Source organism: Eleutherodactylus coqui, chromosome 2 (assembly GCF_035609145.1).
Source record: "Eleutherodactylus coqui strain aEleCoq1 chromosome 2, aEleCoq1.hap1, whole genome shotgun sequence".
Classification (NCBI taxonomy): Eukaryota; Metazoa; Chordata; class Amphibia; order Anura; family Eleutherodactylidae; genus Eleutherodactylus; species Eleutherodactylus coqui.
In genome coordinates, this window is record NC_089838.1 from 146,867,302 (window position 1) to 146,893,058 (window position 25,757).

Here is a 25,757-nt window from a genome sequence, read left to right on the forward strand (position 1 = left end):
TTTCGAGACAATCTGCAACAGTAATAACGTGGCCTAGGCCACCGGGAGGCAAAAATCCACCATTCAGGGCAACTACCCTATCAGGAATCCTCCCAAAAAACAACCTAAACAAACCTATAGACACACAAAGAAACAATTTCTTCTGGTATTTTGAGCTGGATCTGTAAAGGAACCTCCAACTGGATGTTCTGACGTAAATGTGAAACTGGCCTTAAGTGTTACTACTTAAAAAAAACTAAGAACACTGCATAAATGTCGTATAGCTCCAATTGTATAAACCTTCAGAATAAACATGTACTTTTTACTGTACAGGCTCTAAAAACATAATCCTAAAACAACGGTGCAATTGCAGGATTTTTTTTTCTATTTCATCCACCCCTTTAAATTTTTTGAATAATTGTATTTTTATAAGCAATTTTGCGTACATACAAAAGTAAAATAATAATAGAATAATAAACAGACAAACAACAAATAAGTAAATAAATGGAGGTACATTTCCGATGTCGAGTATACTATTGACAGTAGACAAATTACTAGCAGATCAGACTTCAGGGTAAGGGGGAGAAGAAAAAAAAAAAAAAGCCAATAAGATTATGACAAGAACTGTAGCCGAGGGGAGGGACATCATGCGGGCAGTTCTGGCAAAAGATTCTAGCGGAGAAAGACAAGTCCGTATCTGGGCCGAGCCATTTCCTCCATCTGCATCTCATGTCACGCACATCCCCAGTCCTCACGAGCCCCAATTACAGAGGATTGGCCACCGTGTAGTCCAACCATGTTGCCCAGAATGACAACTGTGGGGGCTTGGTGGTAAATCTACGCGAGTAGGCTTCCTCTAGGTGGGAAGTCCGATTTACTGAATCTCTCACCTCCAGAATAGAGGGGGCTTCTTTCAATTTCCAATGTCTGGTGATTGTCAATCGTGATGCAAGAATGATGTGCGAGGTGAGAGACGAATAGAAGGGGGACAATTTACTGGTATTCAGCAAACAGAGGGCCAGTGCCGGATCCGGGGACACAAACTGGCGAGTCACAGAGTAAATAAAGTCAAACACCGAGTTCCAAAAGGTACGTATAACCAGGCACGTCCACCACATGTGAAAGTAAGTGCCCTTCACGCCGCACTCTCTCCAACAAGTCTCCGGAATCTCTTATTCATTCTTGATAACCTTGCTGGAGTAGGATACCACCGTAAGAATCCACCCTTTTACATTTTTAAAAAAACTTATGCAATATTAATTTTATGGCACATTAAATAATACCATTGAGAAATACAATTTGTCTCACCAAAAAAACCAAGCTTTATAGCTCTATGCCAATGGAAAATACAAGGGCATGGCTCTTGAAAGGTGGAGGTGAAAAAAATGTAAATGCAATAAATTAAATATGTCAAGTCTTCAAGGGGTTAAGAGTAAACTCACTATGGTAATCAATTTGCACTTAAATCGATAAACTACCTTATTTTTCTAACCATAAGATGCATTTTCTTGCAAGAATAAATCTTGCTATAGTGCCTTTGCGTCTCATAGTCTGAATGGTCTTCCCCCTTCCCTGTTCAGTAAAATGCAACTCCTCTCTCCTAGACCCCGACAGCCTAGCTGAGTTTTCACTTTGAATAACCCTTGAGTGACTGATCCTAACCTACCCCACCTGCCGGAACTGCCTAAATGTTTCTCTCCATTGTTCTTATACCTCTTGGTCTGCTGAATCTTGTCTCTCTTCTCCAGCACAGAGGCAATCTGCAACAGTGAGATTAAGCTGACCTTTTACACATAGCATTTAAATCATGGGAGGAAGCCATGCTATTTAATGGGCAGTTATTGGAGTTGAAGCATTTCTGAGGAAGGGCTACACACTAAGATGATATGCAAGTTAATGGAGAGAAAGTGGACAGAGGACACCACTGCTGTAATACCTCAGGAATGCAGACATCCGGTTTCACAGTGAACTCTCAGTGCACAGAGATGACATGAATGAATGTGCAAGTGTACAGCAAGATATATACCAGTATGTGGCCCTCAAGCACCATTACAGTTTAAAAACAAGCATTATTAGAACATCTGGCTAAAAACACAGGATTGCCATCTAAAGAGAAAATCCATGTGAACACTTCATCAGTGCTGGAGAACTCCATAGGGTTCGTTCAGACATGCGTACCTGTGTTGCACTGGAGAAACACCCATCCATGTGCTGTTTGATCTGCACGGACCATGTACGATGCAATGAGAAGAGGATAGGCAGCGATTTTGTTTTCACACAAACCACCAATCTGCTTCTAGAGTATAATGGGTCCAAATTAGAGATGAGCGAGCATACTCGCTAAGGACAATTACTCGATCGAGCATTGCCCTTAGCGAGTACCTGCCCGCTCGGAAGAAAAGGTTCGGCTGCCCGCACGGGTGAGAGGGGAGTTGCGGCAGTGAGCAGGGGGGAGAGAGGGATCTCCCCTCCGTTCCTCCCCGCTCTACCCCACTGCTCCCTGCCCGCCGCCGGCAGCCGAATCTTTACTTCCGAGCGAGCAGGTACTCGCTAAGGGCAATGCTCGATCGAGTAATTGCCCTTAGCGAGTATGCTCGCTCATCTCTAGTCATTATGCTTTCTGTGGAATATATGGACGACACAAGAACCAGAAATATGCCCATCTGAATGAGCCCCCTACTCCCATTACAAAAGGTACATGTGAAGAGCCAGTGATACCCAGTGTCTTCACCTTCATACAGAGCAGCACGCACCACATCTCCCAGCATCTCAAGGGAGGCTGTCATCTGTCCTCAGTTCTATGCTTGCGATAAAAGGAGCAGTGTAACATCCCTCTTCCGTTGTGCCCCTCCTAACCCCTTTATTATTGAGGATTGAAATACTATTATAATAAAATACGAATCCCCTTTCTACTTTCCAACACTAAACAACTGACACTACTCTACAAGTTAGGGACATTAGTTTAACATTTTTTTTCTATTTTCTATTGCCTAAAGCCTGGGTGCTTTCTATAGTCAGGTGCATCTAATAGTACGAAAATATGGTAGATGCTGTAGTTCTGCTTAAAAGTATCCCACTATTTGTATCTACACACCTAAGTGTCTCCACTGTTAAAGGCCACAAACAAACCATGTGTAGTCAGATTCTGCAGTCATACTCCCTTCCAGCTGCCCCTTTCTTCTAACATATTTGATACGTTAATGGACATTACATAAATTTAGGTTGTTTGCTTTAATTTGAGGTTTAACGACTTCCCATTTTAAATAACATCGTTTTCTAACACTACTCGAGATAACATTTATAATTCCTAACTCTAAGCATGTATTCATTGACTAGGCAGACATTTATTTGTGGTCAAAGGCCTCATGTCCATGGGCGGATCGGATTCCGCATGAGGGAGCCCGCAGCTGAATCAGACCCTGCTCATGGCCAAGTCTTCTTCTTACCCATCCGGGTCTTCTCTTTTCTTCACTGTGGATGTGTGCAGAAGCGCCGGCTGCCGTACATGCGCAGAGGAGTTGTTTTGTTTTTTTAATTCCTGCTTTCCCGTGTAATCCGTGGCCCATCTGCAATTCAATTGCTGACCGTCCAAGAATTGGACGACTTCCACTGACGTCAATAGGAGCTGTCCGTGTGGGATCCGCAGTCAAATGGAGCATGCTGTGACTTTTTTTTCGTACCATAGGTCCACAAATAAAATCCTGCATGCTTTATTTCATTGGCGGACGCCTATGTATTCCTATGGGTGGCTTGATTTGCGGGTGACCCATACGGATTTCGCAAATCAGATCCACCCGTGGACATTGGACGTTAGAAGAAAAGAGCCCAAGGGAGTATTCTCCGAGCTACCCTGTACTTCGAAAAGCTGCGGATTAAGTTGGCGATAAAGATTATGATCATCTTCCTGTAGAGGGCGCCTGAAGTGGAGAGTGGAAGTAGAAAGAATATATATATATATCATGTATATTTTAATGGTTTATAAAAGCTAGTGTATGAAAACATTGATTCCTATGAATGGTGCATTTGGAGAAACCTGAAATATCTTTCAAGACTCTTAGAACAATCTGGAACTGCTACAAGTCAATAAGCTCAATTTTATTCAGTTCTAAAAGTTACAATAATGGGACCAGGCTTGTCAGTGTACTCAGTTTTGAGAATTTTATTAGGGCACTTACACTTTTGTTCAACATTTCACTTAACGCATTATATGCCATTATGGATGCCAAGTCTTACCTACTGTATGTTGTACTATGATATTGAAAGTATGTTCTTAAACACCTTACACAAAGCGTACATTACCTGGGAATCCAGCTAGACTTCCATTTAATAACATTACATTAGACTTGTAACAATAACACAATGATCAGTAACTACGTACATATTATATGCACATAAATGGAGAGAGCTACAGTCTTTCCAGAAAATGATTTAACTACATTATTTCTGAACACTTCCATGTAGGAAACAACGCACACGGCACGGTGTATGTCACTACTTGCTAAGCTCTATTCACTTCACCAAACAATGAATGGCTTATACACACTTTCCAAACGGAACGGCTAGTCTGTTCGATTATATTGCTATTTTGCCAAAGTATTAAGCAAATCATGAGGAAAAATAAATCCAACAGAAAAAGATCTTAAAAATACATTTTAAAATATTGCTTATAAAAATATTTTACAATCAAGGCACACATCTAGAAAAAGTAACTATTTTGTGTACAATAAATATACAGTATAAGACTCAGTTTAATTCAAGGAGACCTATATAGCATAACCTATAACAGCCAATAGAATAGTTTACACTTCCTGTACTATTTATTACTACCTGATAGTAATTTCCATCCATATATACAGTACTGCATTTAGAAGACAGAGGCGTAAATAGACATAAGGGAGTCCTACAGCAAGAATAAAATGCGCCCCCTAGCTGGTGCTGGTTAATACTACCACTCGCCTAACCACCTGAGATAGGTGTGCTTGATTGCCCCCTGCACCTACTTTATATGATCCCTAGTAGAGATGAGCGAACGTACTCGGATAGGCACTACTCGTCCGAGTAATGTGCCTTATCCGAGTACCGCTGTGTTCGTGCTCAAAGATTCGGGGCGCTCCGCTGCTGACAGGTGAGTCGGAGCGGGGAGCGGGGCAGAGCGGCCGGGAGAGAAGGAGAGAAAGATCTCCCCTCCGTTCCTCCCCGCTCTCCCCTGCAGCTCCCCGCTCCGCAGCGCGTCCCGAATCTTTGAGCACGAACACAGCGGTACTCGGATAAGGCACATTACTCGGACGAGTAGTGCCTATCCGAGTACGTTCGCTCATCTCTAATCCCTAGTTATAATTGCAACATCCATGCTTGTAGGACCTGTGGAGACGGAGTCTCTGCTACAGATGTGGTCCCTTTAGTCAGTTAATCATCAGGTATCCTGAGTGGCAGACCCCCACTGATCAAATATTAACCTTTTCCAATCCACTGTCTGACGTCTTCCTACAATCTGATTGAAGCTTGTACAGCTCCAGTGTCAGAAGATGTCCGACAGGGTATTCTTACCAGTCACTTCACTGTTGGAGCCTCTCTGGTGCACACATTGGCTTTAGCCAGCAGATGGCACTGTTGTACAACAGCAAAAAGAGAAAGCCTTCTAGGAAACCCTGAATCCAAAATTGGATTGGAAAGGGTTAATGGTATATCCTGAGGAAAGGTCATCCATTTTTAAAGGCTGGATAGCCCCTTTAATCCCATGTGTACAGTATTCTGTATTTCATCAACTACTATGCTAGTCTGCATTCTTTTTGAAAATATATTCCACTATAAATGGGTTTATACATGGTTGCCATGGGTATCCATGTATATACAGTATTGGGTGTGGCTACAAAACAGAAATCAAACAAAAAAAAACAGCATGCCTTGTGATGGGGAGAGCCCGTCTGGATGTCTCTAGAAAGGTTATTACATTTTTTGTGCACATCAAAACTGGGTAGAATGGCCCCATCAGACAGCTGTAAATCTAGAAGAAATTAACTGAAAATTTTCCATGAAGCTTTACAGAAATGAATAAATAAAATGGGAACATTTGGTCTTTTCGAATGGTATGGACACATTGCTGTGTAATAAATAAAATGTACTTCTCTAGAAGGTCTATGTGTACCTGCTTCTTAAAACAAATATGTCATGACAGACATATTTCACTAGATATGGAAGTTTGCCTGCTTGTGATACAGTAGCAATAGCTTCCACCCAGAGTACCTCAAGCACAAGATCCTTTTCAGCCGTATATTTACATTTCCTGTACACTATGTCATTTAAATGGTTGCATTTCTTTAACGGTTTGAAAAGCCTTTCCTGAAATGAGTTAAATGGGTTGTAAAAGATTAAAAAAACCATGGCTCCTTTCTTCCAGAAACAGCTCCACTCTAGTCTATGGGCTTTTCCAAGGACTAGAGTGGCCCTATTTCTTAAAAGGAACCAGTCATCACATAGTTAGCTATAGGACTCAAAGGTGATGGAACGGGGAGTCCGAAGAGCAGGGCTTCATACTCATCAGGCTCCCCATTCCAGAACTGTGTCCCTGTGACGTTCATGTGCAACAGAAGCTTGACTCCTTCTGTGAACGCATTTCCCATTCATCTCTACATAGTATTTTTGGGGGTCGAACAAGATAACAGGTTCCCTTTAAGGGCTCGTTCAGATGAGCACTTTTTTTGTGCACCTATGTGCACAAAAGAAACCCCGCTCCACGCATGTTAAAAATGCGAGTGACTGAAGCTCCATGCCCATTGCTTTCAATGGGGCTGGCGCTACTGCTGCCGGTCCCAATGAAAGCAGTGGGATGCAAGCAATCCCCACAGTGATTTTCAGGGAAGGGATTGAAATATAAGCCCTTTCCTGAAAATCATCCCTAGCTGCTGTAAAAAATATATATACATCACCTTCCGCTGCTGTAGGTGCTCTGGCACATCTTCTCGCTTGGTCCCTGGCACTGCTCTAAAGCACTTTATGCTGGCCGGGGATTTCAAAATCCCCACCTCCAGAAAGTGTTGGGTCTGATTGGCTGAGTGCTCAGCCAATCACACGCAGCATTCAGCCATTCATTGAATGACAGCTGAGCGCTGCCTATGATTGGTCATATCGCTCAGCCAATCAGAGGCAAAGCTCAGCCATTCATTGAATTCAAAGGTGCTGTGTATATATATATATATTTTTTTTTTATAGCAGATAGGGAGGATTTTCAGGGAAGGGCATATATTCCAAGCTCTTCCCCAAAAATCACTGCAGGGGTTGTCTGCATCCTGTTGCTTTCAATGGGTCGGCTGCAGTAGCGCCAGCCCCATTGAAAGCAATGGGAGAACATCGCGATCCTCTGCCACAGCTGTGATGGGGGATTCTTTCATCCCCACAGGGAGTCCCATCATTACTGAACATTGTGACGGTGTTGTCACAGTGTTCAGTAATAAGGGGACTACCCGCTGGGTTTTTTTTACTTGCTGCACAGACCTTCCCGGCGCATGGATGTCCTACCTTTTGCAGTTGCGATGATTTCGCACCTGTATAAAGACGGACATGTGAACATTACATAGGGAACCAATGGTTCTATCAGACGCAGTTTTTTTGCGCACATAGGTGCACGCAAGAAAAAACGCTCGCCTGACTTCGCTTAAAGAGGGAAACCTGTTTTTTTCAATCTCATACAACCTCTTGATAAATCCAGTTGTTTCAAATGAGTGACATTGAAAGATATTTATGGATATGTGCCATTATAGGGCGTGGTTGTGGTTTCAGTATCACAATTTAATAGCCTTCCACATCAGTAATAGGCTATCTAACCTGACATATTTCTTTTAAGGAATGTCATATATAGGCACATATAGCAAAATATAAAAATGTGCAGATTGTAAGTTTTTGAGCACCGAATTAATTTGTAACCTATGAACATCTTGTAAACATTATTACAAAAGGTAAAAGAACACATCTCTACATATTATATATATTATTGCAATATATTCTTGTAACATTGTTAACTAATCGGATCATCATAAGGAACAATGTCTGCAGCTGGCTCCGCTTGTGTTAAAGAAGAAAGATTATCTGCCTCTGTTGCTGGAGGGTAACACAGTATTTCATTTTCTTTTGTCCTTGGAGCTAGAAGTGTTGGATCATGTAGGCATAAAGGCTCCTCTACAACAGCCTGAAGGTTCTCTATGGTCATTCCCATTTCCTTGCTATGTTCAGAAGGAGATTTTCGGTTGATGCGCTTGTAAGATTTATCTTTATTCTCCATCCCTTGTTCACTTTTCTGAAATCGCCCAAATAATGAAATAAAAAATCCAAACAACACAAATGCCATAAGGCTTGGAATGAAAGCCAAGCATTTTACATTCAGGTTTGCTCCAATATATCTGCTGTGTAGGAACATATCTCCATCAACGTAACTTTTATTAGTATGCGGGTCAGTACTGTTTGATCGCCATTCCCATGATAAGGTACTCAGATTAAGATTTCGCAAGCTTTCAGCATCTTCAACTGTAAATATTTGCTGACCAGGTCCTATATACTGACCATACGCAGAAGGCTTGTAAAAGATTTGATTCTTCCACATATTGAGATCAAGGATTAATACAAGGAATATAATGCCATAGTTGAACCATTTACCTGCATGGAAGAACATAATGAAAATATTAATTAAATATCCATAAAGATACTAAACACAAATGGGGGAAATGTACTAATTTTGGCATTTCTAACGCCGGGTTTAGCATAATTTCTCTCAATGCACAATGCACCGAAAACATGGAGAGGTAAACGTCGTTATATGTATAAGGCGCATCCCGGACCTGCTTGAGTCTTCACAGAAATGTATGGCAAGACTAACATGGCGTACATTTGTGGCATAATCTATGCCAGTTTCTGGTGTAAATTATACATAAATCTGTTGGTCTGAGGTGGCAACGCCCCCTCCTGAAAGGCCCAACAACTTTTCAGAAAAGTGGCAAGGCTGGTGCAAAAACACTAAAAACTGGCAAATTTCTGCACGAGTGGGACTAGCGCAAAAGTTTCAGGGTTTTTTATACTAGAATTCTGGCGTAAAGGCATTTACAAACGACCCCCAACGTTTTTTAACCACTTCCAATCCAAGTTGTATCCTGGTTTTCCTAGGGGGCCTGCTCTTTTTCTGCCATTATACAACGGCGCAATCTGCTGGCTAAAGCCAGTACTGCATAAGGTGACATGTTGGATAGACTCCAACAGCAGAGAAGCTGGCAATATACAGTAAGAGAACCCCGACGGACATCTTCCAACACCGGAGCTGTACAGCCTTAAATCATGTCTTTAAATGTCAGACAGTGGATTGGAAAGGGTTAAAGTAAAACTGAACCGAACAAGTACCTTTGAGAATAATTACAGTAACATTGCAGGATAATTCTGTACTAGTCACTACTGTATTTCCCATTACGGTATGCTTATACTGTGAGCAGTTGAATGTTTGTAGAGTATGTGTGGGAGAGAGAAGCTACATTCTGATTGATCGCTCTGCTGTCAGGTCCTATTATTCTGTAGTCCTGTGCTGGGAGATAACAAAGAATTATTTTATTTGGTTTACCTGAAGTAGCAATAGAATGAAGAATTGGCTCCAATATGGTATACAAAATGCATAAGCATTTGCTTTTTTATTGTTCTCTACTAAACTTTATTTACTGGAACCCAGTTAAACTCTTTGAAGTGTATTTTCATCCAGGTGTCATGCCTCATTGGTGTCACTCCGGTAATTAACATGTGTTCTATTAGTATTCTAAATGGGATTTAAAGAAATTCTATTCGTACAAAATTGTGTAGGTTTTCAGTACCTACCACCGTTTTAGAAAACCCTACCATATCCTATCAGTCAGGTTATGTTGCAGTTTTACAGCACGTTTTCCACTTTTTTCCAGCATTACAATCATACTTAAAAAAAAAACCATGACTGAATGTTTAGTAGCAATACTGAGTTCCAAGAACTGATTCGTTATAATAGTCACTGCAGACATATAATTATTTTGTCAGTCTTTGCAAGTGTTATAGAAGGTCTTATAGGGTCTCAAACAAGCAATGTTGCCTTAAAGGGGTTGTCCGGCCAGAAACATCAGGTCTCATTACTTCTGTTTGCCCATTTCCATGCACTTTGTAATATACATTGTGCATGGAAAATGAAGCAAACAGAAGTTTTGGACTTACCTTTAGGGGTGCCCCCCCCTGTGTTGACCCTCGGTCGTCCCAGGTTACGACAAGAAATCTTCTGCATTTCTTGTCGGGCCGGCAGCAGCTCTCGTCGGCGCTGGAACGCTCCTCTTCCCTTCCGCGCATGCGCAGTCCTTCTTTCTTCTGCCGGGACCGCGCTCTTTACCTCTTCATCGCAGCGGACGCGCGCCGCCGGTCGGCGCATGCGCAGTACACTCACTTCCTGGTTTCATATACCAGAGCGGAGTGAGTGTCTGCCTGCCGCTGTCGGGACCGTCGGGACTTTAAAAGTATGTGAAAGGGGAGAAGGGGAGAAGGGGAGTAGGGGAGAAGGGGAGAAATGTTGGAGAGATGGATGGATGGATGGATGTGTGCACGGGGGGGGGGGCGGGGCAGTGATGTGTGTGTGTGGTGTGCACGGACCGGCTGACAGAAGTCCCGGGGGAAGGGGGGGGTGTGGAGTGGGAGAGATCGATGGATGGATGGATGTGTGCAGGGGAAGGGGGGGGGGCAGTGATGTGTGTGTGGTGTGCACGGACCGGCTGACAGAAGTCCCGGGGGAAGGGGGGGGGTGTGGAGTGGGAGAGATCGATGGATGGATGGATGGATGTGTGCAGGGGAAGGGGGGGGGGTGCAGTGATGTATATGTGCATTGACCCGGCTGACAGAAGTGTGGGGAGGGGGGTCATTGTGAGAGGGGCACTATGAGGGCATGTGTGTGTGGGGAAATGTTTTACTTTACTTTAGCAGGGGGCGGGGCCTGGGCGGGGAGGACTGTAGAGCAGTTCAATAGAGGTGGGCGTGTCGTGGGCGGGGCTAGGACGTGAGCTGAGGGAAATCCTGCCTTTTCATGTCTTACTACCATCGGGAGCGCGCACAAGAGGGGGGGGGGGGCGCAGGGCATGTGAGAAGGCAGCACAGAGGCGCCATCTTTGAAAACTGCAGAGAAGATCAGTCTAAGGTAATAAACTGACATTGCAGCTGATCTGCCGGTCAGTTTGAGCCCTAGTATGCTGTCTGTTACTATCCTTACTGAAAGGGAAGCAGCAGCATTATAAAAATTTTTACCCTGTGTGGCCGGACAACTCCTTTAAGGCTGAGTTCACATGGGACAGATTTGCTGCGGAATTACAGTGTTTAGCCAGCTAAGGGGAACGAGGTCCACACGCTGCGGCCAATCCGTTGCAGCCAAACTGTGTGGAAACGGCCATATGGCGTGGAAATTAAAGACGCAGCATGTCAATTCTTTTTTTTTTCTGCAGTAGCCTCTCTCCTCTCTATGGGGAGAGTTGGCCGCAGTAAAAATGCAGGCTGCTGTTTTCCAGCGGAATTCTCATGGATTTTCAGTGCGGCCAATCCACGAGAATTCCGCTAGAAATCAGTCCGTGTGAACCCAACCCAACAGAAATCAGACACTAAAAGATCAAAATGTATGGCTACAAGCCAACTTTATTCTTGTTACATTACATCCCAGTGTAATTTCATAGACAGCTGATTGACTGAGCCTGACAATTCTGATAGTAATTGATGACCATCTAAAGCAGGGGTGCACAACTTTGTCTGGTCTGAGGGCCACATTGCCATCCTGAAGCACTTCAAGGGCTACTATTGTATCCCCATCTGTGACATTTATGGTATATGCCATAATAAAACGAAATAAGTTCAACTTCCAAGACACTAAATAGGAAACCACTGGACAAAACGGTCATGGGGATTTTAGTTAACTGTAAGCTTAACTGGAGTAACTAGTATCAGGCAGCTGCTGCCAAGGCAAACGGGATCATGGGATGCATCAAACGAGGTCTAGGGGCACATGCTAAGCACATTGATCTTACTCTTTACAAATCAATGTTCAGCCCACACATTAAATTTTGGGCATCAGTACCGAGCAGATTCAAAGGCCTGCAACTAAAGTAATAAACAGAATGGATGGACTACAATACCCAGAGAGGTTATCAAAATTGGGTTCATGTAGTTTAGAAAAAAAACAGCTAAGGGGCGAACTAATAACTATGTATAGATATATCGGGGGTCAATACAGCATTTTCTCCCATGATCTGTTTATACCCAGGACTGTGGCTGTACCAAGGGGGTATCATCTACGTCTAGAGGAAAGAAGATTTTTACACCAACCTAGAAGGGGGTTCTTTACTGTATGAACAGTGAGACTATGGAACTCTCTACCTGAGGATGTGGTGATGGCAAATTTAATGAAAGCGTTTAAGAGGCTCCTGGATGCCTTTCTGGAGCATTATAATATTACATGTTATAGCCACTAATTCCAATTGCCAGATTGGAGTCAGGAAGGAATCTTTTTCTCTTAAGTGAGGAAAATTGGGTTCTACTTCATTGGGGTTTTTGCCTAACTCTGGATCAACATTGGGGCAATAACAGACTGAACTAGATGAATATATATCTTTTTTCAGCCTGACATATTATGTTACTACAACTTCCACCTATTTGGAGAATAGGGAGGGGGGGGGGGGGGGGTCACCTTCCCCCAATCAGCACTCCATAGAAGAGGAAACCATGCATATGGCTCTCCATTGTAGATGATTGATGTGAAGGTAACGGCCTGGCATTTTATATGACCTATAAACAACAATAGAGAGAGCTGCATGTATGTACAATGCCTCTAACTCATATACTCATTTCTGAAGAGTTAAATGAGTCAAAAGACTTTATTCTCCTCATATATAGGGGACCCAGCCATGGCTACACAGTGCCCCCTTAGTGCTTTCTCGTAATATATAGGGGACCCAGACATGGCTACACAGTGCACCCTTAGTGCTTGTCCGAATATATAGGGGACCCAGACATGACTACATGGTGCACCTTTAAGCCTCATGTCCACGGGGAAAATCAGATCCGCTGCAGATTCTACATGGAGAATCTGCAGCGGGTCCCTCCTGCCCCGCGGACATGAGCGCCGAAAATAGAAATTTAAAAGCATTTACCTTTCTGTAGCGGGCGGCGAAGGTCAGCTGTTCCTTACGGCCGGATCTTCATTTTCGGCCGGCGGATGAATTCCTGACGCCGGCGGCACGTCGTCGACGTGCCGCGCGCATGCGCCGGGCACATCCGCCGAGCCGAAGCAAGGGAGATGCGGCCGTGAGGAAGAGAAGAGCTTCGCGGTCCGCTGCGGGTGAGTAAATGCTTTAAATTCCTATTTTAGGTCTCCCGCGGATCCGGACGGCTTCCATAGGCTTCAATAGAAGCCCGCGGGAGCCGTCCCCGCGGGAGACCCGCATGAAAATGGAGCATGGTCCAGATTTTTTCATGCTCCATTTTTTTTTAAATCACTTTTATTGACGATCCGCGGGTATTTATGTACCCGCGGGTGGTCAATGCATCCCTATGGGATGCGGATCCGCATGCAGGAAATCCGCTGCGGATCCTAAATCCTATTTTCCCCGTGGACATGAGCCCTTAGTCCTTGGCCCTTTCTCTTTCCCTGCTACGTGCCTCTCCTCCTCACCCTGACATGGAAACTACAAGTGAGCAGCCACGGATAGATATTTCTGTGTCCAGGTGATTGGAGCTGCACAGATTGCAACTGGACCACATGTGGCCCCTGGATAGCATGTTAAGCACCCCTGATCTAAAGTGTATAGGGGTCACCAGACAGACTACAGGCTGAAGATCCATGGTTATTTCAACAGGAGAGGGAAGAAAGTGCCTGTCACACACATCCTTATTTTCCTGTATCTCAGCAGGAATAATAGGACCAGACAGGTAGTAAGGCTATGTATTAGATCATGTTTCTACTGACTGGAAACAAAGGAAGAGTGTAAATATTTCTGTCTACAGTCAGTTCTAATGTGGGGTCTCAGAATAAAGCATTAAACTGCATAATCCTACAATTTTGTATTCCCCACAATATCTTTGTTTAGTCTTCTTAAACAGATTTAAAGAAGTTGTGCAATTTAAAATCAATATTTCATAATACTACAAGAATGAAGACTTCACATTTCAATTTGAAACAAGCTGCAGCATTTGATGGCAGAACATTGGTTATTTCCATATTTTTCTCTTTATAAGACGCACTTTTTTCCCTCCAAAGTTGGGATCGAAAGTCAGTGCGTCCTATAGAGCGAACATGCCAAAATTGGAACCCACTGGCAGCTGAAAAGGATCACAAATCCTTCTCACAGAGCTGCTGGCCATTCGGGTAAAAAAAGCAGGCACAGCAGGAGAGCAGAGCGGCCAGTATAGCAGCTGATTGCTGGAGATGGGCGAGCTGCAGGGGGCTCAGTAATCAGCTGTTGAACAGATGGGCGACTGGCCTGCTATAAAGCAGACAGTGTGATAAAGAATGCAGGTCCGATCCATAGCAGTGCCCAGCGCCTGTACAAACAGCTGATTAGTGAGAGGGAACTGCTGCTCCCCCTCACTCTCACCAATCAGCTGTAGGTATATAGACAAAATTTATACCACATACATTGTTATAACTAGTCAAACATGGCTTTCAGGGCTCTTGGAAAGTGCATCCAATTTACTGCAATAACCTATTCTGCTTCTCAAAAATATATTTTTTATAATTAAAAGAGGAACATATTTCATCAGTGGGAGTTGAGAATGGGATTCAAACCTATAGACATTTTGGCCAGACTTTGTACAACATGTCACGATTGGAAATGTACAGTAGAACAAACAGTTGTATCTGTTGCAAATATTAAAAATATGGATAACAGGAAAAACCTGTTATTAAAACATAACATTGCAAACTATTGCAGGTAACAGCATAAATTACATTAAAACAATGAGATTATGATATCATCCCCAATCTGGAAACATACCTGTTATATGTATATGGTATTCTTCCTTAAATATCCTATGGCAGTATGGCACTCTGAACTGCATGTGAGAAGTAGGTAAACCAGGGAGATTGACATCCACATCACCCATGAAGTGAGGAAATTCCCAGTCCTGGAAGAATTTCATTTAGTTTATCGAAATGTGTAGTGTAATACGATTCCAAAATTAAATCACACACACCAACAGCTAGCAAAATGTATGCAGAATGTGTACTTGCCGACTTTTAACTATCCTAATCTATGCTGTTATCATTACACACAGGCCATAACATTACTAAACTGCAATACTGTATTTGTAAATTAGCCCATAATAGTTGACCCAAGCAGTAAGCGAATGGCTTCAATTTAACTTCAAATGAGGTTGTATTCTACAGGGCCCACTGGAGCTACTATGGAGGGCCAAACTTGTTTCTGGCCTGTTTCATCCCTTACTAATAAAGAATGAGAGACAAGTACAGGAGTATAATACAACAGAATCACATGGTGACATTTGCCACTTGCAGCGCCACTTAAAATATCAGCATGATAGTCTTCTTATTGCTTTCATTTGATGATACAATGGGTCACTGTGGCCCTTGTTCACAGCGAATGGGAACACCAATAAGAGACAGATGTGAATGACTGGTAGTTCTCCCATTAAGTTCTGTAGAGAGCAGCTCCTTACAGTACAAGTAGCCAACTCACTGGCTGAGCCCTTAGGCCCCACTTTCATAGACTCTATGAGGGCCCAAAAGGCCAGACCCTTATGTACCATACCTTCATGACCTTTTGAATTCAAAGGCAAAAACATTTTTAAAATACCCAAGAAAGGTATGCTATTATATTATTTTTGGTGAAGAAATATATTTGAATTGTTTGGCTTTAGGCCATGTTGATCCTTATAAAATAAATATAGTAATTTTTACAGCTTCTGGCATCTAGTGGCCAAATAAACCACACATCACTGGAGAAGCATCTCATTTTCCAGTCTACAGTGAAATGGAATATCCGCTCACTATCACTAATAGTCAGAGGGTTTAAGGAGTTGTCCAGTTAAAAACTAACTTTTAAAATTAGATCCAAATGAGTGAAAACAATGAAACAAACAACAATTATCCTCCTCAGTCCCGTTGATGCAGTGCTGCAGCCCCCCAATTCTTTCGCTCTGTTGATAAAAGAAACCAGGTAACCACTGCCTGCCAATCAGAGACCATAGTGTCACCATTCTGAACTCTTGACATCATGGCACCCAGGATGTCATGCCATGAGAACGGGCAGTGACATTGTGGCCCATGATTTGCAGCAGTGGTCACCTGACTTCTGTAGTCTGACACCTGGAGAATCAAGGGCCTGCAATTTGAGTGTTACAAACAGCTTGCATACACCCAACCAATTTGACATTATTCTGGCCTGTCTCAGGTTCTCAGGTTGTGCTGCCCTGTTTAATGATTTCCTCTTCAACTAGCCCAAATGGCAGAAAACACATTGGAGAAATTTACTAAGAACAGCTTTTCTTAGTATAATTTCCCCAGTGCACGATACATCAAATTCATACCTCTTCATGTATTAAGCGCATCCTGGCACCTCCATGTATCTACACAGAAACGTATACCAGGTCCACCTTGGCCTACATTTATGGCATAAATTATACAAAAATCTGTTGGAGTGGGTGCCACACCCCATCCTGAACTCACCCACTTTTCAGAAAAGTGGTAAGCATGGTGAAAAAAGCAAAACGTCCAAAATGTTTGCACAAGTAGAACTTTTTACGCCAGAATTCTGGAATAAAATCTTTCATAAATGTCCCCAATTGTGCCACTGCCGTTTGCCAAGAGGAGCCATCAGAGAATACAACTGACTCATAGTTATGAGGGGAATCGCTCTGTCTGCCTCCACCCAACACAGACTACAGGCTGGCCGCTGTGCAGCCCAATATACTCTCACAGCCACAGTGTGGCCATTAAGCTTTGTTCACACAGTGCATTTTTAATGCTATCCAGAATGGCATCAAACTATAGGATTTTCCATTGTACTTTTACTTCTCATTAGGATTGACTACAGGCATTGGTAAAATATCCTGTACCTAGCTGTGTGAACAACAAGAAAACTCAGGTAGGATATAGCAATAAAACAATAGTAATTTGATACTAAGGGGAAAAGATATTAAGAAAACACTTCATACACCAATCAACCACCCCCAGGCTGAGCTCTCTACTCTGAGCAGGATGAATCCATGTTGAAACTCACCAAAAATCAAAACTCCTCATGTTTAACTCTCAAATTTTGGTGAGTTTGATCCCTTTTAACCACAGTTTTATACTTTTAGCTGTCAAAAGTGGTAGACTGATGTCTTCTGATTCTGTATCCAATCTGCTTCAAAGTCTGATGTGTCGCAGTCACTGTCACCTTGCTGTTGTCTTGAACCAAAAAGGTCAGTCACATCGAAACTCTTAGTGAAAGTTTTTTCGCCCAAAGAACTGATGCTCACTGGATGTTTTTAATTTTCACTTTTTGTAAATTCTAAGTATTCTGTGTGAAAAATACGATGCCAAATTTTCAAACCTGACCAAAGACGGCATATAACAGATATAACAATCGTTACCATGACTGGCACATCATGATAACTCAATTTAGTACATTGTGGTTAAGTTATGTCTTAAGTCTCAAGTTAACGTTTGCTACATTTGTACACTCTCTTGGTTTTTCTACTTGTTCTTCTCCTTCTCCTCTTCCTACAGAGAAGGAAGAAACATGGTGGCTCAGTGGTTCAAATGATGGGGGTTCTAGGTTCAAATGTGACCAGAGACAACATCTGCATGGAGTTTTCCAATTCCATGCAGATGTTATCTGTCACATTTGAACCAAGGACCCGGGCACTGCAATGTAACAGTACTAACCACAATTGCTGTTCTTAGACCTTAGGCAGTGTTCATTACAGGTTCAATTCACTCATTTCTAATCACGATCATTCAGATTAAGATTCATTTTCTGTTTGATCTAAAAGAAATAGATCCTTTTGATCTCGTTGGCATGTTTTTGAGTGTACAACTGCAGTCACATGATTGGCTGATCAGATGTTTGTAAGAATAATGAGCTCCTGTATAAGTGTAGACAAGGTCATCATGGCTTCTGTTTGTATAGGGTCAGTTCTGATGCATACGATAGCCCTTATATGATTATTTTTGCACATTTTGTGCTTTTGTCTTTTTCTTAAGAATCGGGTAATACAGCATGCTGCAACACTATGACCTTTAAATAGCAATGAAAACTTGACAGAAGAAGAATAACGCATTCATGTACAGGGAGTATATTCTAAATAGTTCTCTCCTGGTACAAGGCATTTCTACACTGCCCACGTTTCTTTCAGAATAGCAATAAGCTGTAATGGCTAAGCCCTACACTCTGTATTGCTTCGGTTTGTGCAAAGCCATAACAAGGTTTAGATTACTCAATTCTCCCATACTTAGCCACAAGCCCAAGGGGAAATGGAGACTCATATTTCTGGTCCTACTGTTCACAACACCAAAAAAAATATATATCTAATGTGAATTTCATTTACAATTTATTCCAGTAGATAGGCTGGTTATTTGACCTTTGTACATGTGGATTTATATCTCCAAGCAAACTCACTAACATGACATATCTACAAGCAGCACACAATTTCATTTAGAACAATAAACTGAGAAAGACTCCTCAATTTGTGACATAATATAGAACAAATAAATCTGACACTGCAACGATCTATAAGGCAAGACTGTAGGGTCATTGGATCCATAAAATAAGATGAAAGAATGTGTTTCCGTATTACAGCCTGGATTTCATCATCAGTAACATTCGGGAGTTAAATGTCTTGGAAGGAATTCATAGTCAGATGGTTAGGATTTTAAGAAATATTATTATTCTATGGCATGTTTAATGGAAAATGGGAACATGTTTATAGAAAAGTATTAACTTAATAAAATCCACAGTTTAAATGTTGTGTTTTACTTCATTTAGCATACACCATGAGGATCCAGAAGACTGCAGTGAGTAGTAACAGCAGTGGCTTGTCCTTGTGTGTTCTCTTTACACTTGGGGTGGTCCATTTCCTCACTCTTTATAATTATATGAGCATTTCTGTTTAAGTACCCTTAAGACTCATTAGGGAAAACAGTTTCCCCCAACCAGCATTTAATAAATATGCCAGTAAAAATGAAGGAACAGCGTTGCATGAGAGTGTAAAACAGTTCATCCCCTCTGGAGCTATCAGACAGCTGAGAAGACATGCAAATGTAATACTCAGTCTTCCAAATCTTCTTTGCCGTTCAGCTTGGAACATTCCCAAGTGATACTGTTCTCGCTTACAGTATTTAACCCAGTATGCACTCTATCCATGCCTCAAAGCCATCACAACTCTTACTCCAAACTCCAGAACTATGAGGCACAACTCTGTACAAAATAATTTGCTAACATTGCCTTAGGTTACTGATAGATTCCTGCCTAAAAACTGCATTTTGGCTTGTTTTCAAAAACCTTAAATAGAGTCCACATTCCATAGCCTCAATGCCATCTTGCAGGATTTCTTCTTTATTTAAAAACAAACAGTTTACCCATTTAACTGGCTAGAGAACAATATCAGTAACTGGTACCCAAGAGCATTTGTAGCCATCCTAAAAATATTCAAAAGCATTCTAGTAGTTGGGTCATTCTAGTAACAACCTGATGAGAAAAAAGATGGAAACAAACTGTAAAAGGTTAATAGTATTTTAAATACATAATAGATCGTTATTAGATTCGTCATTAAAGGAAACCTGTCACCATCATCTCAACCCTAAAGCTGACTTTACTGGCCAGCAGGAGATGAAAAATTAATCGCTTCTAATGCCCTCTCTTTCCCTAAAGAGCCTATCTACCTTTGCAATAAGGTTCCAAATTTATTCGTGTGATATGCAAATTGGCAGAGAAGAGCCATTTGGCAGAAAAGAGTGACAGTGATTCATAAGCTGCGAGCTAGCCACACACTCTTTCTCTTGATAGTCAGCTTGTTGCATTCCATGAGATACAGGATATCCTGTCTGTCAAGAGAAAGGAGATGGCGTTATCTTGGCAGCTCCTGAATCAGAGTGACTCCTCTCGGCCAGATGACTCTTCTCTGCTAATTTGCATATGGTGCGGTTGATTTTGGAACCTAATTACAGAGATATGTTCTAAATAGATAAGGTACGGGTAGCATAAATGTTGCAGACAAGAATCTAAGAATGGACTTTATTCCTCCATGACAAGACAAACTGTACAGCACGCAACATTTCGACCTCCTCAGAGGTCTTTGTCAAGCTGGTCCCTTTTGAATGGACTGTGCAGAGTTAGTCTGCTTTTTCCAGAAGCAGTGGCACTCTTAATCATGGGTTGTATGTGGTGTTGCAGCTCCTATAAGTGAATATTATAATAAGGGGGCATCCTCTGTGTGTAGAAGAATGGTTTCTACACCAACATAGACTGAAATTCTTTACAGCAACAGAAGCGGCTATGGACCTCTACCTGAGGAAAGATAGATAGATAGATAGATAGATAGATAGATAGACAGACATTACCACACACACACACACACACACACACACACACTATTATATATATTATATATACACACACACACACACACACACACACACACACACACTTTACTCTTTTACAGTGTGTCAACGTTTTCTTTTTCTTTCTTTATATATCTTCTATATCCGTCTTTTATAATATTGTATTTGCTCACTAATAACATTATGTTTACCTGAATTACTGTATTACGCTGGAAAATCTTTTATATTGGTTCCCTGCTGTTATTAGATCTGTTTTTATTATTCATATTTTTAATATATACACTTTATTTCCAAATATTTATTGAACATATTTAAGACCGCATGCACATGACAGCAGCGGCATCCGCATGTACCTGCTTTCTAATAACTCCATCTGTATTGCGGATGGTCCGCATGTCTCGCCGTCCGACATGTGCAATACCGATTTTTCTTTTTAAACTCCTGCTTTTCCTGCAGAATCCGCGGCCCGTCTGCAATGTCAAAGAAAGCCTTCCGTGTAGACACCACAGGAAAATGGAGCATACTGTGAGTGGAAACCGCAATTGGTTTCCATTCATGTGCATTGAGAATCATTTTACTATTACATGCTATGGACAGTATTTGCTGCGGAATCCGAAGGCGGTCGCCCGCTCCGGATTCTGCAATTCAAATCCGCCCGTGTGCATTCACCCTTAATCTGGAATTTCAAACCATTACACAACTGAAGCATTTCTAAAAGTTTTTAATTTTATATCCAAGTGACTGTTTGGAGCCCCCCTCATGCCCCCTTTTTGGGCGCAACTTCTTCCTGCGATTCCCCAAGTTATTCCTTGTCCTGTCACCACTCCTGCTACCCATTTTTGGTCTCTGCATATTTTTTATTCTATTTACATTTCCTATATCCCTTAGAATGATCTAATGCCCATTCCTCTAAATATTTATTGTATTTTATTCTTGAGGATAATTTTTCGGTTTTTATAAGACTTTTCATTTAGGGACTATAAGTTTTAAATCAAGTTACCGTATATACCGGCGTATAAGACGACTTTTGAACCCCGAAAAATCTGCTCTGAAGTCGGGGGTCGTCTTATGCGCCGGTAATACAAAAAAAAAAAGTGTAAAAAAAAAAAATCATTACTCACCTCCCCCGGCGTTCTGTCGCGCTCCGGCAGGATGTCGCTCGCTCCTCGTCCCCGGCGCAGCATTGCTTTCTGAATGCGGGGCTTGAAATCCCCGCTTCCAGAAAGCTAATACACACGCCGTCAGCCGGTACAGCTATTCAATGACAGCATTGAATGGCTGTGATTGGCTAAAACACACGTGGCTTCAGCCAATCACACTATTCAATGACATCATTGAATGGCTGTGATTGGCTGAAGGCGCACGTGTGTTAGCAATCACACCCATTCAATGATGTCATTGAATAGTGTGATTGGCTGAAGCCACGTGTGTTTTAGCCAATCACAGCCATTCAATGATGTCATTGAATGGATGTAACTGGCTGACAGCGTGTGTATTAGCTTTCTGGATGCGGGGATTTCAAGCCCCGCATTCAGAAAGCAATGCTGCGCCGGGGACGAGGAGCGAGCGACATCCTGCCGGAGCGCGACAGAACGCCGGGGGAGGTGAGTACTGATTTTTTTTTCTCCACTGTAATACCGGCGTATAAGGTGAAAGTTGGGGGGTCGTCTTATACGCCCCGTCGCCTTATACGCCGGTATATACGGTATATTTGTGTAGCTTTATCATTAGTTGCCATTTATAAGTTTATTGAAAATTATTTATTTTTTCATTTGAATTATATTATACCACATCTGGTCGCCTGGGCGCCTCAATTGCCTTTGACCCCTATGGAATGCAAAGGCATGCATTTCGGTAATTGTTTTAATGTTTGCACACTTCACAGCAGTTGAAGTGCAAAACATGCGCTCCTCTGAAGGTTCTTGCGCCTGGACACACAGTGTTGGTAAATGCTTGTTTCCATGCTTTTTTTCATGCCAAAAGGATCGCAATAGCGGGTAATTACAAACACACGTCCACTGATACTTGAACCTCATAAAGGCATCATCTGACTAGACACCCTGTTATGTGCTTAATAAAGGGGGTTAAGCTATTTCCCGAAAGGCGTTGCACAGTTCTATTAGCCTATGTTTGTTAGTTTTATAATGTGTTAAGACTGTTATGTCTATATATCTCTCAATAAACTCTGGAAACCCTATCACTGGATTTATCTTTCCAAGTCTTGGAGAATACCATTGTGGTACACTGCAAACCAGGATTAGGGGGTGTTCTCATCTGAGACCCCCATGTGAAGTAAGTGAATGGTCCTTACACCTGCTGTTTATCATATATATGGTCATACTCTGGGGAGTGCTAGGTTTTGTTTACCTATTGTTATCCTGCACTTTACATTTCCGATATCTACATCGGGGTCCAATTGATGCTCTCCTCCCTTGGATGTTCGTGTAACCATCATCGTGTGACCCAATAATTATCAGACTATCTATCTATAAGCTCATGTGGACGTCAGGCTTGATGGACTGCCCCATCAATGGTGGCTCGATCACACCAGGTAAATCACCTTTTTAGTCTGTGAAATCATTTATCTTCTCATCCTAGGAGCGCTGCCTCTGTTTACTAACTATAAATATAAGATCTCTGCTACTTCATTAAATTGAGAAAGGCGGTAACACGTTTTATCTGGGGGGGCCACAGACCCCGCCTGAGCTACAGACTACTCACTCAACGGAAAGAAAAAGGAGGAGCGGGACTACCTGATTTAATGCTATACTACAGAGCTGCGATCGGCAAGCTGGTTCTGGATCTGGTCCACGGAGAGCCATCTAAACAGTGGGTTGAAATGGAGCAGTACCCAGCACCAGGAAGGATTCGAGGACTTTTTTGGTTAAAAGGAGGTCTGGGGCGACGAGGCATGGGAGTCTCTCCCCTGATGGCTTCAATATTAAAAATATGGGATAACTTTGCACAGCGACACCATCTAGTAACAATACCAGGCCCACTAACTCCCCTCATGGGGAACCCGGATTTCCCTCAGGGAAACATGGGATTACCTTTACTAGATAGAATGGGCTTACAAACACCTAGAGTAAGGGATCTGGTAGGGGAAGAAGGTCTATTACCACTGAGCACACTCCTAGGGCAGGGGGGCCTTATGGCAGGTGCGTGGTTCCAGTACTTGCAGATAGGCCACTTTATCAGAGTGCTAGGACCAATATCGGATCTGACCTCATTGCCCACGCCCTTCGAGGCACTTTGCGAGAGGCCTCGACGGACAAAAGGGGAGATCTCCGCTGTCTACGACATCCTGGTCACTGGGGAGGACAGGGACGCAGTGAGGAGGATCCAGAGATCCTGGGAAAGGGAGCTGGGCTGACCTGTGACAGAGGAGGACTGGGAGAAGGCATGGCAAATGACACATAAGATGTCAGTATCAGGGAACCACCAAGAGATGAATTATAAACTCATAACTAGGTGGTACCGTACGCCAGCAAGACTGGCCAAAATCTTCCCAGGGCTCTCGGACATGTGCTTGGAGATGCCTGAGGGAGAGGGGTACACTCACCCAAGATCTTGGTGGTCTTGCCCCCAACTCTCTGAACTATGGTCGGAAATTGAAGGATTATACAATTCCCTGAACAGGGGAGCCATATCCTTGACGCCAGAAATGGTTCTACTATCGATATTACCAGGATCCATGAGTACTAATAAGACTAATATTCTAAGGTTTTTTCTTCAAGCCATGAGAACGGTGATTCCTAGACACTGGAGGTCACAGGACCCCCCGACACGCCTGAATTGGGTGACAACGATGGATGAGATTAGCTGGATGGAGGAGATGACGGCCAGAGACAACACCCAATATACATCCTATCACGCCACTTGGGAGGTTTGGTTGACATTTCGTAAATCTACTAAGTTTGGTCATTGGTTGGCAAATGGATTCATATCTCAATAATAACCGGGGCGGGTCGGCCAGGCGGCGTGGGTAGGAGGCACAATTCTTATTCTTTTTCCTTTTTTCTCTCTATCTCCTTTTCGCCCTTATATTTTCTTTTTTTCTTTCGTTTTTCTTTCCTTCTGCTTTCCCCACTCTCCCCATCTACTACCCCCCCCCCCCTTTAAATTCTCACACCTAGTTCCACACCCACCCATGTGGTTCTACTACCCCAGACTGGGGCAACATTGACATTTATATAGTCAGTAGCAATGTTAGGGAACGGATATTCCCATTATTCGTTAATTTGTCTAATGAATAGGATTATTACACAGATTTAGAATGTTGAACTAAGAAAATTTAGAGACATCTGGAGGAAATACTCTATTGAATGCATAAACATTCCATTTACCAAATTGTTGTTTAAGACATTATTATGAACATATTATAGATACGAATAATTTGGAGAACAATGCTTTAATATAATTTGTTATGCACAAGTCTCTAATAAAAAACATTTTGATTAAATATAAGATCTCTGAAGAGTTGATAAATAGTAGGCAGAGCTCAATTTTCATTGGTTAATGAAAACCAGTGTTAATATCATGTCACAGACTAGTAGCATCATATGGGGGAATCTTGGTCCCACCACTAAAAAAAAAAAGTAAATACTCCACCTATACAGAGCATGTGCATACTATATTTACTTTCAATTGCATAGTAAATTCTGTAATTATAATTTGGCACAAATTCCAAAAACTGTTCAACAAACAGCCCAAAAAGGTGATAAATCCCAGTAGCGAGTGATTCACACAACTGACATTTTATATGTAGATGTCTACCACTGGACCTCATGGACCATGTTGTTGCCGCCGATTCCCATAACTCAGACAGAACCTAGGCCCACTGAAACATCCCTGCCCTGATAGGGCAGTAGAACCAAGCACTCAGAAGCAACTAAATCAGCTCTACATTTCAAGGATCTAAGCAAAACGGCTGCCCAAATCTCAGATCCCTGTGACAAGCGTTGATCAAGGGTACACTCCCATGTAGCAGACAATGATGCAGATTGTCTGCAATGAAAGATCTGCACCAAAATCTACATTAAAACCATAACACAAAAGCTTCAAAATTTGTGACATTGGTGAGGATTTTAATGCAGTTTTTGATGCGGATCTGCCGCAGATTTCAATTAAAAGCGATGTGGATCCGCATTAAAAAAATCGCACCAATAGTACCAATTTTGAGGCTTTTTTTGTTGCTAGTTTT

The 25,757-nt window shown here is 42.3% G+C and overlaps 1 protein-coding gene across 4 annotated transcripts in view; it reads right to left on the reverse strand.

Moving 5' to 3' along the window:
* Positions 1-5,166: 5,166 nt before the first annotated feature.
* TMEM117 (transmembrane protein 117) overlaps positions 5,167-25,757 on the reverse strand; it is a 233,798-nt gene continuing 213,207 nt past the window's right edge. For 3 of the 4 annotated variants that reach the window (XM_066591722.1, XM_066591720.1, XM_066591721.1), the window contains 2 exons: positions 14,988-15,117; positions 5,167-8,625 (listed from right to left, as the gene is read on the reverse strand). In XM_066591722.1, coding sequence (XP_066447819.1) covers positions 7,991-8,625; positions 14,988-15,117 — 765 coding nt within the window. In that variant the 3' untranslated portion in view covers positions 5,167-7,990. The remainder of the gene's footprint in view (positions 8,626-14,987; positions 15,118-25,757) is intronic. The other variant, XM_066591724.1, reaches the window with a different exon arrangement.